This window comes from Epinephelus fuscoguttatus, linkage group LG4 (genome assembly GCF_011397635.1).
Source record: "Epinephelus fuscoguttatus linkage group LG4, E.fuscoguttatus.final_Chr_v1".
NCBI lineage: Eukaryota > Metazoa > Chordata > Actinopteri > Perciformes > Serranidae > Epinephelus > Epinephelus fuscoguttatus.
In genome coordinates, this window is record NC_064755.1 from 9,423,814 (window position 1) to 9,438,619 (window position 14,806).

Consider the following 14,806-nt stretch of genomic DNA (forward strand, 5'->3'; position numbering starts at 1 on the left):
ACAGATTTTTAATGTGAGCAAGCAAACATCATCAATTATTAGTTTGATATGTTGTATCAGTTATGTGGTTCAGTATGAGACACAGTGGTGAACAGATATTACAGCTTCCTAATTACCATAGGACTGTATACATGTAGGTATGTATGGTATAGGTTCACTCCTTGGCAGTCCCGAGTGGAATGATGAGCTAGTCTCAGTGTGTGCCGTTGTGAAGGACCCCAGTCTGACTTAGGCGCCCGGCCTCATGCCTGTTCATTTACCTCATGTCTCTGGTTATTACTGCCCCCTGGTGGGGAATTCTGTACATCAGTAATATGGATCTTCAAAGCAACTAAGGCCTAGTCCATACGAGCATGGGTATTTTTAAAACCGAACTTTAAAAAATCTGCGTCCATACGAGCAGTGTAATAAAAATACCTCCATCCACATGACACTGCAAATTCCACTATCAAGCAATGTAATACACATGCCAAAGCAGTAGGTGGCGATATAACTCCTAACTGTAAGGCCATTGTAGCCAATCAGAAGGCAGTAAAACGTCATTACCGGAAAAACAACAACAAGTGAACTATTATGCAGTAGGAGCAGTCTCCGTAATAGCACACTCTTGCGCTTGTGTTGCTGGATGTGGTTGAGTAGCGTTAGTTGTATGATACAGCCACAAAGTGCTGATGTGCTGCTAAATAGCAGCAGTATTTTGTTTAGGTCCATCCTCAAATCGTCTCTCGCACACACTGGATCGGGTAATAACACAGCTGTTTTCTGTTTACGTCGCACACTGTGACGTAATACAATGGAGACGAGACAAAATAACTGCGGTTATCCTGTCCACACTGGACTTTTCCAAAATGTTCACCCTGGACTCCGGTTACAAATAACTCCGGTTACAGGGGCCCAAAACTGTGGTTACGTGTGGATGAAAGGCCAAACCGTGAGCAAAGAGTCACGATTTTATAAATACTCGCGTTGATGTGGACAGCCCCGAAAGCAGCTGTCAGATAAATGTAGTGGAGGAAAGAGTTGTAGAAATAACCTATAAACCAATATGAAATGGAAATATTATGGGACACTTCAAAACAGTGCTCAAGCCTACTTAGATACATTCCACCACTGAAAACACAACTGTAAGAAAAACATGTTTATTTATATCAATTATGATAAGATGTGAAAAGAACATTTAGCTCTTGGAGGTTTGTTTTTACTTCTGTAATTAGGCAATATAAAAATTGATATTCAGTAGTTAAACATAATAAATATTTAATTTAACACTAGTTTTTTTGTATTGAAAGGATAATAAATGGGGAAATGCTCTTTAAGGATGATGTGGGTGGTTCTTAAAAGAGCCTGTTAGTGAGTAGTTTGTTTGGCCGGCGCGGCGGCCGGAGCTGGAGCTGGAGCTGTCTCTGCCTCTGCCATGTTGTTCTTGCCTAGTAACACACGAGAGTGACTGACTGGACTGTTAAAAGCTCCGAGCAGGAGGCTGTCCTTAAACACACCGTGAGAACCGTGGAGACTCAACCCAGCCCGTGGCTCCTCTGTGCAGTGTGAAAGCTGGAGCACTTGTGTTTTCTCTTGACTGAGAAAAAGTGAAAAACTAAATGTGGGACAAGTGCTGAAGGCTGACAGCGAAGGGAGCCGATAGCGGACTTGTGTCTCTTCATATTCAAGTCATGTAGAGCTCTGATGCTCTCTGCATTTTGTCTGTGGAGCCTCCAAACCTCACCTATTCACCGCCGTGGCCAGCACTGCTCAGCGGCTTTTCCCACTCATTTGTCTCCTAAAATGACTTCAAATGCATCACAGCTTCACCAAAGCCGTTTTCCAGCAGTCCACATGTTTGTTCAGGGACTCCGTGTAAAAGCAACCATCTGCTGTTGATGACTTTGGAATAAACTGAAGTTATTCTGGTGTCAGCAAACACACTGATCATGGCCGAGGCTCATGGTGCAGTTCAGCCAGACTGACCATCAGAGCTGCTGCTGCTGCTGCTGTGACTCCTTTAGATTTAAATAGTTAGTAGTTGTACTATTAATGATCAACCACACCGACAAATACATGTCAGCTGTCTGTGGAAGCAGTACGTGGCTTTAAATGTTACACACAGTTTCACGGATACATTCCTAAATATTATTAAAAGACTTAATCAAGTGTCACACAACAGTTAGCCTATTCGGTGTTTTCTGCTGAGGTTCAAGGTGAGGACTGACTGAAATTTAGATTTGGACTTCCTTCAAAACTTTCAGAGGAACAGCAGCTCAGATAAACTATCTGTCATTGTTCTGAATACAAACCAGTTTGACCCAAAATTCAAGAAGGACACACATGTTGAGTGGCTTTATAAGAGGCTCTGATGTGGAAAGGTATACTTTACATTATTTACCTATGTTACGTAACAGAAACATAAACGTTTATATTTCATATAAATAATAAATACATTAATGGTAGCAGGAATGCCGTCAGTCAGTGTGCACAAGCACAACAAACCTTTATACACTCACCTGTCCTCTCATTTCTGACTCCCTGTCCTTCAGTCTGACTGTTTCTACCCTGAATTTGTCACAGCCTGTCACAGCGTTTGCCCTTTTCTGGAAAAAGATTAAATCCAGAGCACATGTTGTGTGCATGTTATTGATCATCCTGAGGTAAAGGCATCTCTGTTTCTTATTTCCCTTTGCTCTACATGTTATGTGTCAGTGTCTGTGGTCCAATACAAAGACTGCAGCCTGGTGGCAGCGTCACAGCTCACTGTCAGCTGAAACTACCAAGATGAGAAACAAACACTCAGTGATGATGCCATAAAACAGAACCTTGGACAGCGACTGAGCTGCTCTTTGGTGCTTTCATGAAAGCGGAAGCAACCTCCAGTTCCTCATATTAGCTCTTAGCTTGTCCATCATATCCAAAAAAATCCATTTTTAATTTGAATTAAAATTTGGGGTTTCTAGGAACCTTAAGTCCAAAATAGTTAATGTGGGTAGCGAGTAATTTAAATGGCAAAGATTTCAATAATACAGGACACAAATTATTCTTCAAAGGCATAAACTCACAATTTTTCCCAGTTGATTGTAATCCTGACAGGCTGCTTAATGATTTAGTGTAGGTCAGGAGGTCGGGAACAGAGACTACTGGGTCCCATAAACAGATCAGTAAATCATCCACGTATATTCAACATCACAAAACTTCACACCCTGAAGTATTACAAGTCCTGCATTCAAAGTTTTACTTTATCAACAATACAAATTATTACTATCACATTCTGTCTATACGTGTTTTCGTTTTTGCATCAAATCTAGTGAAGTCAAACCCAGAAGGATTTAAAGATTTATATACATCAATTAATTTAAACTCCTCACATATTTCTTTTAGTACTTTACCTTCAGATGTCAAGGTAAATGGTACAGCACTATGTCTGTCATTTTCTGATGTGACTGTATTAAAATCTCCACATAAAATGATATTATATCCTACTGAGAGGAGTTCTCTAAGTCTTTTAAAAAGTTGTTTTTTTTTAGTTCTTTCGGGTGAAGTGTATACATTAATAATTCTATATTTATCTTTTCTATAAAAGCAATCTATCATGAGAAGCCTACCTGGAATTATGTCCCTTCTTCTAATGATATTAACCTCTTGAGTGTTAAAGAAAATTCCAACTCCATCTGCACTATTTTCACCAATTGAAATAACACTTTTACCTTTATACCACATATCACACACATTCTTAACATCTTCATCGGTTGTCAAACGCAATTCCTGAGTACATAGTATGTCAGAGTTGGTATTTAACAGATAATCAATCTTTTGCTGTCTGAAAACATTAGAGTTTATGCCTCGTACATTCAAGGTAGCGACATTAAGAAAGCACATGACATAAAAGTCTAAGGTGTGGGTTTGTTGTCATGCCGTTTACTATTTTTTTCCACAAAACGTGATTTTCTCTTCTTTTTTTTTAACAAGTTGAAAAGGTTCTTCAGGTTCACTCAAGGGAGCAGAAAATTCAGGTGTGGTGGAAAAAGAGTCCAGCTTACTGATGGGGGGATGAGCTCAGTGAGAGGAGAGAGAAGGGGAGTACTACTGACTCTCTGACCAGCTGTTAGTGGGTCAGAGAGATCAGAGATCGGGGACTCACTGGCGCTCTCATAGCTGTGTTCGTCATCATCATCATCATCACCACTACATTCAATATCAGTGTTAATTACAAGTTCAGGGCTGGTCTCACCTGAGAATGGAGGGGAGAATTTTGGGAGAAGCTGTTGCGGGGACTCGGTTGAATTGGGGCCAGGATGAGGCTGTAGAGCTGTGGGCTTGGGACTTGGTTGCTGGCTGCAGAGCTGCTGGTCTGCTGGGTCACGTTGCTGATGTGGCCTCTGGGTGGAAGAATGAAGCGCCTTCTTGGAGCTGGGCTGCAGCTTTGGAGACGGAGGCTGGCTGTGGGACCGTCGCAGAGTTGCAGAATTGGGGCCGGGTTTCAGCTGTTGAGACGGTGGTTGGCTGTGAGTGCGCCGATGGTCTGCTGTCTTGGAGCCCTGCTGCTCCTGTCGACCAGATGAGCGCTGACCACCAGGGAGCTGCTGATTCTGTTGCTGCTGCAGGACTAGAGGATGAAGCTGTTGCTGCTGCTGCTGCTGCTGCTGCTGCTGTTGCTGCTGACGCTGACCACCAGGGGGCTGCTGCTGCTGCTGCTGACCACCAGGGGGCTGCTGCTGCTGACGCTGACCACCAGGGGGCTGCTGCTGCTGCTGCTGCTGACCACCAGGGGGCTGCTGCTGCTGACGCTGACCACCAGGGGGCTGCTGCTGCTGCTGCTGACGCTGACCACCAGGGGGTTGCTGGTTCTGCTGCCGCTGCTGAGCAGGAGAAGGATGGAGCTGCTGCTGCAGATCGTCAGAGGGCTGGACTGTGGGTCCAGGCCGCTGGAGTTGCAGCTGGTCAACAGAGGGCGGGATGATTGATCCAGGCTGCTTTTGTTGCTGACGAAGCTGCTGCTGCCGATGTAGTTCGTCAGGGAGCTGCTCAGAGGAACTAGGCTGTTGCTTCTGATATCTGACTTGGTTGGAATATGATTTTGGACAGGGAAAAAAAGTATGGCCATTTTGTCCACACAGGTTACAGAAGCCTTCCAGGGTGCATGATTTCGCTTTGTGGCCAAGCTTGCCACATCTCCATCATTTTACTGTCAAACACTGCTTCACCTGGTGGTCAGCCGAGCCACAGATGAAGCAGGTGATGGTTTGTCCCGGGTAAATAATGCGCCCGTTGTATGGGCCGAGAGAAATACTGTTGGGAAGTTGTTTATATTGCCCATTAGAAGTTTTGTGCAGTTTGATCTTGTATTTTCGGACACCATACCAGATGCCATACTTGTCCAGTGGTTTAATAACCTGTATGATGTCACAATACCGCTTCAGGATTAAGTCAATATCGCTATCTGGCACCCTGCCAGTCCAGAACTTGACAACAACATTTATGACATCCAGCTGAGCGGAGGACTCCACCGTCCACTCTTTCCACTTCGGCTCACTTTGTTTGGAGGTATAAACCTCCAGGAAACGTTTTAAAGGAGTCTCTTGGAAAAATGTTAATTCAAAATCTCTTTTGTTTGGCAGAGATATGAACGAGTACACGTCCGTGACATTTATCCAGCAGGAATCAAACAATAGTTTGTCACAGACATAATCACGTGTCGGAGGCTCACCATTGCCGACAAATCTCAGCCGAGCCCAGTATTGTCCATGTTTGGAGGCATATGGAGGCGTCTTGCCAAGAGGAGCCATGCTGACTCACTGCCCAGCCGGGCGTGAGGCACGCGAGGTAGAGGGAGAGATCATTCGCGGCCACTCATTTTCAGACGCTCTCTAAAGTCGGGACAAAGAGCCGGGTTAGAGACATCTCAGAGCCGGTCCCACAGTTTAAGAGCAGCGAGTCACTTCACAGTACCCCGTCGTTCTCCTGACCAAAGACAGAAGAAGTCATGGCAAGAACCAAGCAGACCGCTCGTAAATCCACCGGAGGCAAAGCTCCGAGGAAGCAGCTGGCCACCAAGGCTGCCCGTAAGAGCGCCCCGGCCACCGGCGGCGTGAAGAAGCCTCACCGTTACAGGCCCGGTACCGTGGCTCTGAGAGAAATCCGTCGCTACCAGAAATCCACGGAGCTGCTGATCCGCAAGCTGCCCTTCCAGCGCCTGGTCCGAGAAATCGCTCAGGATTTCAAGACCGACCTGCGCTTCCAGAGCTCCGCTGTCATGGCTCTGCAGGAGTCCAGTGAGGCTTACCTGGTGGGCCTGTTTGAGGACACCAACCTGTGCGCCATCCACGCCAAGAGAGTCACCATCATGCCCAAAGACATCCAGCTGGCCCGTCGCATCCGCGGAGAGAGAGCTTAAACTCTCTTCTGCTGCTGCTGCTGCTCCACAAACCACAACGGCTCTTTTAAGAGCCACCTCACTCCTCACTCAAGAGCTCACTCCTCTGCTCACAACACATCAATAATAATTAACTATATGGTGGATCTTCCTCTACAGCCTGAATGATAACATTTTGCAAGTCTCTTCCATAAATCGGTTAATGTAATCCAACATGTTCACTTTTATTAAATGTTTTTATTTCATGCATAATTTTCTGTCCCTATAATCAATTGAGACCAGGAGGGAAACATCACTGATTTACTTAGTCATCATCCTCTTAAAATAAATTGAAGTAAGACACCAGCTAAGTATAGTGATAGAGTTAATCAATGTATATTGACCCCACTTCTCACTGATATCAGCACTTCACACATTAGATTTAGTATTTGTGACACAATAGTTCTTCATGACACGGTCAGAATTTCAGTCAACTTTTTTTTTTTTTTTTAAATTTTGGAAATATCCAGACTGTCAAAACATGATGTAACACTTCAGTATCTTTGTTAAGTCTAATGTACTTAATAATTTGTGTATTTATTATTGTGTAACTACATGCTTGAATGTACTTATTGTAAGTCTAGTATTATTAGGAAATAATATTGTATGTAAGGAAATACATGTGCAGAAGGCACTGACATGACTCACCTTTATAAAATAGAATATGGGATTGTGTAGATAAAGTTGAAATATCTTCATTACATTATAGAAGACAGAAAATTTACTGGATCAGGAGAAGTGAAATATTTATATAGTTCACGATAATTGTGGATATTCCAATTGTTTCTTCTCCTGTCAGCTATAATTATATTTGATTATATACTGTTAGTGAATGTATTTAAAGAGTGTGATGAAATCAGTTATGTGTTATTAGGGACCTCGGCTGAAGGGCGAGGACCCTCTTGTTCTTGTTATTATTATTATTATTATTATTATTGTTGTTGTTTCTTTCTTTCTTTCAGCGTACGCGACTTTCAACTGGAATTTGACCCCCTTAACATGCTCGAAAACTCACCAAAATTGGCACGCATGTCAGAACTGGCGAAAAATTTTATAAAATGAAAAAAATAATCTGAAAAGTGCCAAAATGGGCTCTCTAGCGCCACCTAGAAACACAAAAATGGCCGCTGCAGCCAGTAGGAACGTTGTAGGAAGGTCAAACCAAAACAGCCTTGTTCGTCTCATCAAGACCTACAAATCACGCGCTCGCACCCATGACCTAAATCCAACAGGAAGTGAGATATTTCCCTTTCAAAATAAGAGTTTTCCTCAAAAAAAAAAAAAAAAAAAAATCCTTTAAAAATCAACTAGTCCGACACCGTTTATCGTATCGGCTTCAAACTCGCACACATTATTGTCCAACGTGTCCTTATCAATTATTGTGCGTAACTTTTTCAATCCTCAAATGGTTTGGATGTAATGGCGTGTTACAGGTGATGTGCTCCAAAACCTCCTGAGGATTTGTTGTGCCACCTGGACACACGAAAATGCCCGCTGTGACGGGTAGGAACCAGTTAGAAAGACCAAACCAAAACTGTCTCGTTCGTCTCATCAAGACCTACAAATGTCGCGCTGCAACCCCTGACCTAACTCCAACAGGAAGTGCGCTGTTGTTATTTGAATGTAAGGTGACGTTTTGGACAAATTCTGTCGAACAAAAATTATTTGCTCCTACACCGTTTATCATAACTGCTTCAAACTTGCACAAATTACAGCTCTACCCCTGCTGAACATTACTTGTGAAGGACTTTGTCATAACTTGAACGGTTTGGATTTAAGAAGCGTTAGAAGGTGCAGGACACAACTCCTCATGATGATCTCTGGAAGAAAAGATGTGGGTCAACACACTGTAAACCTGTGATTAAGGTGACATTTTTCAGTCCATAGACATACAAGCTTTATATGTTTGCGTTCGGAACAAATTTATCTATCTGGTGATGCTTTCAGATTGAAGATGGGACCCACGGTTTGGCATCTGGAAGGATTTGTTTGAGAAAGTTTCAAGCCATTCTGCTCTGTGTGTGAGAGCTGCAGCTCTCGTTAATTAGCATAACAAAGGCTTCACTCTGACAGTCTGTGTGTCAGAGTGAAGTGTGTATGTGTGTGGTCACACACACATGAGGTTTTAAATTACTTTAAAAATGACCTTAAAAGTATTTCCATGTATTTTATCAATTTTATGTCTCTGAACCCAAGAGACTGACCTGGAGGGTTGCAGTAAATCACCTCATTTCAAGTACAAGTCAGTAACAGTGTTACAAACATCAGGAAAGAATATACATTTTTGAGGAAATGTTACATTCAACAACACAGTAGTCTCATCAAACACCTTTCTTTTGATGTAACTGACAGAAAAATTAAATGTAGTCTTTTTGATGCATACAACATTATGTATACTGAGTGCAATCTGTAACTCCCTCTGCCAAAAACAGGAAGTATGTAAACATGTGAGATATGTCAAAATGTCAGCAAACACTCTCTCTCCCTCCCTGTCCCCCCATCTCTCTGTCTCGTGTCCTGTTACTGCATGTCACTAACTCGGCCATACTGCATGTCAGTAACTCGGCCTCTTCTCCAGAGCCTTTGTGCTCCAGTGTCTCTCAGGTTGACTTCTATCACAGCGGTGCCTGGATAGTGTGATGTGTGAGGAATTTTCGAAATATAAGCTCACAATACCTTCAAAAGCACCCTTTACATGTGACATTGAGCTGGACAATGATTGCATACATTAGTTGTATACCCAAGCTTTTAACAGATGAAGAGGTTTAAAATTATTGTAAAAATAACCATAAATGTATTTCCATTTATTTGCACTAATTTGATTTCTCTTAATTCAAGTGATTGACGTGGAGGGTTAGAGCAAATTACATAATTTCAAGTGCAAGTCAATTTCTTTGAGGAAATGATATATGAAAAATTACAAGCTATTTTGTTTAATAACTGATGAGTCTTTGTAAAAATCATTGTCTTTTGTTATTCACTGTCCTTTATAATTCATGATTTTTCCATGGTAATGTTCTGGTATTGTGTTAAAATTTTGTTTGTAGTTATACATTGTTGTATTTGCAGTATAATGTTTACATAGCAAACCAGAGTGAAGTGTGTGTGTGTGTGTGTGTGTGTGTGTGTGTGTGTGTGTGTGTGTGTGTGTGTGTGTGGTCACAGTATAACATTTACTAAACTCATTCCTAAAACTCTGAAAGAAATGCCTGATACCAAAAACCTGTAAATACAAGATGTCCTGGTGAAAGTCTTTGAACTCATGAAGAATGGGAATACATGTAGTCCTGCTCACTTTCTCCACTGACATTAACTAGTATATATTTGTGTGTGATTGCTGCACTTAGATCCTCAAAGCAGCCAGTTCACATCACTCAAACTTTCACTAGGTCACATGATTTCAAGTGAATATGTATGTGTTGTTTGATCATCACACATGTCAAAGTTTCATGATGTCACATGGCTTATGTCTACAACTTGCAAAATATACGCTCACACCACCTTCATAAGAACCCTTTACAGTTTTTCAAATTGAGTTTGACTTATGATTCTGGCTATTGTGGTACAACATGTGGGAAGTATATATTAATATCTGATAGTATACATATGTGACAACAATCATATGTGTATAATAACTAGAATTATGGCACACACAGACAGACACGGACACACACAGACACACAGACACACAGACACACACACACACACACACACACACACACACACACACACTCCACTCCCTGTCCCCCCTCTCTCTCCCTTCTCTCCCTCTCTGCATGTCACTAACTCTGCTGTACTGCATGTCAGTAGTATACATACCAAATATTCATTGTAGGTGTATGTATGAGAGAGAAAGAAAGGGAGAGAGAGATAGACAGAGAGAGAGAGACATGGAGAAAAAAAATAAAGTAACCTTAGAGCAACCTGCAGCTCATAATTTGCAATTTTTAGCGACACAATTACACACACACACACACACACACACACACACACACACACACACACAAACACTCCACTCCCTGTCCCCCCTCTCTCTCTCTGTCTCTCTTTCTCCCCCGTCTCTCCTCTCTCTCCCTTCTCTCCCTCTCTGCATGTCACTAACTCTGCAGTACTGCATGTCAGTAACTCGGCCTCTTCTCCAGAGCCTTTGTGTTCCACTGTCTTGCAGGTTAACTTCTATCACAGCGGTGCCTGGATAGTGTGACGTGTGTGGTTGTGTTGCTGCTGTGGTGTCAGATGCCTCCTCCTGATTCTGTTATCATTAGTCATTAGTCAAACTGAGCTTGAAGTGCCTGTGCTGTCGCCTAAATACATGGTCATTAATTAGCATAACAATGGCTTCACTCTGACAGACACAAGACCGTGTGTGTTTGTGTGTGTGTGTGTGTGTGTGTGTGTGTGTGTGTGTGTCTGTGTGGCAAAGTGTGATTTGTGATATTGACTGAGTGATTGATTGATTGATTGTGGGCTGGGGGACGACGGCGTGGGGCCGAGGTCCCTCCCAACGCTGCTTCGCAGCTTTAATTTCTTTAGTTTTTGTGATTTGTGTAAATTAACAGATTCAACTTTGAATCACAGACAGACATTGAGGTCTGTTTTTTGGGGGGTTATTATGCGCTTTTTCAGCTTTCCAGGTTTATTATATTTGGAAAAATGATATGTGTGTCATTTATACACTTTTCTGTGTGATAAAATAATTTAGAATAAAGTTCTAGGGGTTTAAACACCCTTTTTTACACAACAAAAATGGCACAGGTCTGATCAAGGCTTATTGTGGTTATGACCCACTCAGTGGTGTAGTTGTAGTTGATGAGGTGGGTGTACTACTAGGTGGATAGGTTATTGAGGAGGAAGCGAGTATACTCTCTCATATACTCCACTGGATTGATGGCTGATAGGTGGGTATATTGTAAATGGACAGAAAAAGTGGTGGGTAGTCTATAACCTGTATACCTGCGTATACCCTCCACTACACTACTGGACTCACTCAACAAGACATTAACATTGACAATACACAATGCGATAAAAAAAAAGCCCATATGAGGCCTATATTTCCTGGGAACTCAAGTGGGCTGTGAGCTGATTATTTTCTTGTTGTTTCTAAAAAGTTGCACTCAGCTCTAAACCTTATCCCGTAATGACTCATTACGCCTGGACATGTAATAACGGTCACTTCTGTGGAAAAACACTCAGAGCAGCCGGACAGTGCGCAGAAGGGACAATGCTGCCTTCAGACTCCCATCACAAGCTCCGACATCAGAATAGTACACAAATAGTCGCCACCTGTGGAAATGTGAGGTAGCTAAACGTAGCCTAACAAACAAATAAAAATACAGTTATCCTCATAAAATGACAGTGGTGTTCTTTACTGAAGTGGGTGTGCTAATTATTTCTACAGGATTCAAAACAAAAGGAGTACCCTGATTGTCTTCATCATCTCAACCTCCAGTTTCATCACGAACCTGCGATTATGCTTATTGATAAAAACGTCACTGACGTTTTGTGTGTCCCCTGGACCCGAGCAGCAAGCAAAAGAGTTGTCATGTGCAATTGACTTGTGACTGAGGTCGTTCCTCCAGCGCACGTTACCTGAACGCAGCACACTACAATTGCCTATTTACTTTGGTTTGCTCACGAGCGCTGAGTAAAGCGGCCGGGTGCAGAGCGGCGCGAGGTAGGGAGGGAAGGGGGGATTGCAGAAACCACAACAGATAGCAGTGTGTTTGTACCGTGTGCACAGACCTGAAAACATCGAGAACCAGCACAGGACACTACATGTGATGGGAAAATAAAACTGTCACTGAGCCAATAGGCTATTACACGACTGTCAATGTTTGAAAGTCACCATGACATTACAGTATTGAGCAAAATGACTAAACCTCAAAACTATGGTCTGTATGACAATAAAATTACGGATCACATGATTGATTTCATATTAGTAAATTGAAAGAGGACACGTACAGTACATTTTTTAATTTTGTATTTTGATGTAAGGTTTCCGGAAATACAACAGAAATTCAAAATAAAAGAAAACAGGTTAAACAAAGTAGGGTAATTATTGTAATTTAGTAGTAGTTATATTAAAACACTGACTAGACTGGTATTAGAAATTTGTAATGTTAAAATTACCTTGTATAATCTCGTTTAAAAATAAAAATAAACAACAGGTAACATGCAAACAGTGAGCCATATAACCCCACAATCCTCTGATTAATTACACTTAAACAACTAGCCTACGACTTGTGTATCTTCTAGTTTAGACATGGCTTTCAGAATCAGGATCAGAAATGCTTTATTGATTGTAGAAATATAGTATAAGTACGAAGTATGTAAAATTACAAAAATAAAATACATGCAATGTGCTACAGTGTTAACACTATAATGTAAAATATTACATCGGAAGTCTTTTTTGCACCCGTGAACGCATCTCAACTACACACTCCTCCACATAAATTTGACATTTCATTCACTAGATCCGTGCGCAAACTGAGCACATGACTTAGTCTATTGATCTTCTAGTGTTTACATATTAAATAGGCGTTTTCCCTCAGATACCCCATATAACACTCCAGGGCTCCGTAATTTCACTACTGACCACACATGCAAAAAGGAAATTATAATATCCTAATGGAGACACAGGTGTCGTTCAATGTCCCCACATAGTACCTGGAAATGAAACAGTCTGTTGATGAACTGTAGTAACCTGTGTTCTAAATACTGTCGTGTATAATAATGTTTTTCTCCGCGTAAACAAGTAAATTATTCCGGGGTTTGGTGTCGCCGGAGGGGGAAAGGGGGGTCGGGGGGTCTTACAAAGGTTCAGACAACACGCCAGTCAATTCGTCCTCGCCTGGGAATCTCTCAGCTCTTTGCTCTCGCTTCTGGGTGGTTGAGAAGTCGTGTGCACAAACTTCTTTGTAAACGTCTACTACGTGCCTGCGTGCAGCGTGACAGGCGCAGTTTTGCACCCGGTGCTGTTGTGTTCAGGACCCTATAAAAAGAGCCGCCCATTCTCTGAAACTCAAAACACTGACTCGGCTCAGACCAGAGACACAGCATCTTCACCCTAAAACAAGAAACAACAACAACAACTGAGAAAATGGACCCTTGCGACTGCTCCAAGAGTAAGTTATTCGTTAACGTTTCTGTTTGGTGTTATTTCTCATGGTTACATCCTAGTATTTTGTAAGGCTATGTGTCGCTAGCAGTAGCGGACAAGGTTGAACTGATCTGGCTTGATTTTGTTGTCTAGGTGGAACCTGCACCTGCGGAGGATCCTGCACGTGCACTAACTGCTCCTGCACCACCTGCAAGAAGAGTAAGTCAAATAACATCCTTACATCTGTGACCTATAAGACGTTTCTCTGTTAACCATATTTTTTATAAAGCTCTCTATGATTTTGTTTTGAAGAGCACTATATTGGCCTACATGAGGGATTTCGGAGTGCAGCATGTAATTCGGGAGAGAGATGGTTAATTGAATCTCTCTCCAAGGTCGGTAAATATGACACTTTGTTTGGTGGTTCGGTCTAATCACCAAACTAAAGTCGTTGTCTTTGACGACCTAGGAATGAGACTAACAGTCTTTCTTCAGATGAATACTGAACCCTTAGGAGATACTAATTCAGAGTGACCATTAAGATGGCAGTATGTCCTAAAAGCTTACAGCTTCTGCCCTTTCCTCTAAATGCACTGGGCCCATGAGTTAAAACTTTCTCTGCACTCTTAATCATATGTATAAAATGTTTAAATTGTCTCCCTTGTTTCCTTTTCCTAGTGTGTATGTAAAATCTCCTCTTTTACATGAAATGTAGGCAACTGCACAGCTGGCTCTAATTAGCCTAATGAACTGGGGCAGCTGGACATTCAAAGAGTCCAGGATGTTTTACTAATTTTTGCCTAAAGTATGTTCTGACTTGCAGTCGATTATATAATGTCCTAAAATTTTTAAGGTGGTAGCTGTCTCACGGGTTTTCCCCTGCCAGACTAGATGACTTTACCACTGGTCTTTCACTAACTTGTGGTTTTTTTTTTTTTTGCAGGCTGCTGCTCATGCTGCCCACCTGGCTGCAGCAAATGTGCCTCTGGCTGTGTGTGCAAAGGGAAGACGTGTGACACCAGCTGCTGTCAGTGAGGCGCCTGTGACATTGGCCTCTTCAGCCCTTGTGATAGAGCCTGTATATACTTTGACTAATTGTCTTCAGTAAATGGATTTTGTACTTGTCCAGTGTTGAAATAAACTTGATTCCTTAAATGTGGATGTGCTGTCTTGGTTTAAAGTTGTTGGAACAGTGCAGGCTATAGGGTTTCAAGCCTCAGTATGAAACAAGCTGAGGTGGCGTTCAGCTGTGTTGCTGCAGTGTAAAGTCATCTGTCCAAGGACACCCTTTAAGGGAGGCAACATGCAAA

At 42.2% G+C, this 14,806-nt stretch overlaps 3 protein-coding genes across 5 annotated transcripts in view; 2 read left to right on the forward strand and 1 right to left on the reverse strand.

The window, feature by feature from the left end:
• LOC125887938 (uncharacterized) overlaps window positions 1–14,806 on the forward strand; it is a 145,401-nt gene that overhangs the window by 53,452 nt on the left and 77,143 nt on the right. The window contains exon 3 of the mRNA XM_049575089.1: window positions 5,961–6,297. Within this exon, the coding sequence (XP_049431046.1) occupies window positions 5,961–6,297 (337 nt within the window). The remainder of the gene's footprint in view (window positions 1–5,960; window positions 6,298–14,806) is intronic.
• The window catches only part of LOC125887939 (histone H1-like), a 113,953-nt gene that overhangs the window by 51,383 nt on the left and 47,764 nt on the right, over window positions 1–14,806 (reverse strand). The gene's annotated exons all lie outside the window — the stretch shown is intronic.
• On the forward strand, window positions 13,385–14,651 carry LOC125887984 (metallothionein B-like). Its single transcript, XM_049575136.1, has 3 exons — window positions 13,385–13,521; window positions 13,650–13,715; window positions 14,440–14,651. Exons 1-3 carry the CDS (start codon window positions 13,497–13,499, stop codon window positions 14,529–14,531), a joined length of 183 nt encoding a protein of 60 aa, XP_049431093.1. The 5' UTR covers window positions 13,385–13,496; the 3' UTR covers window positions 14,532–14,651.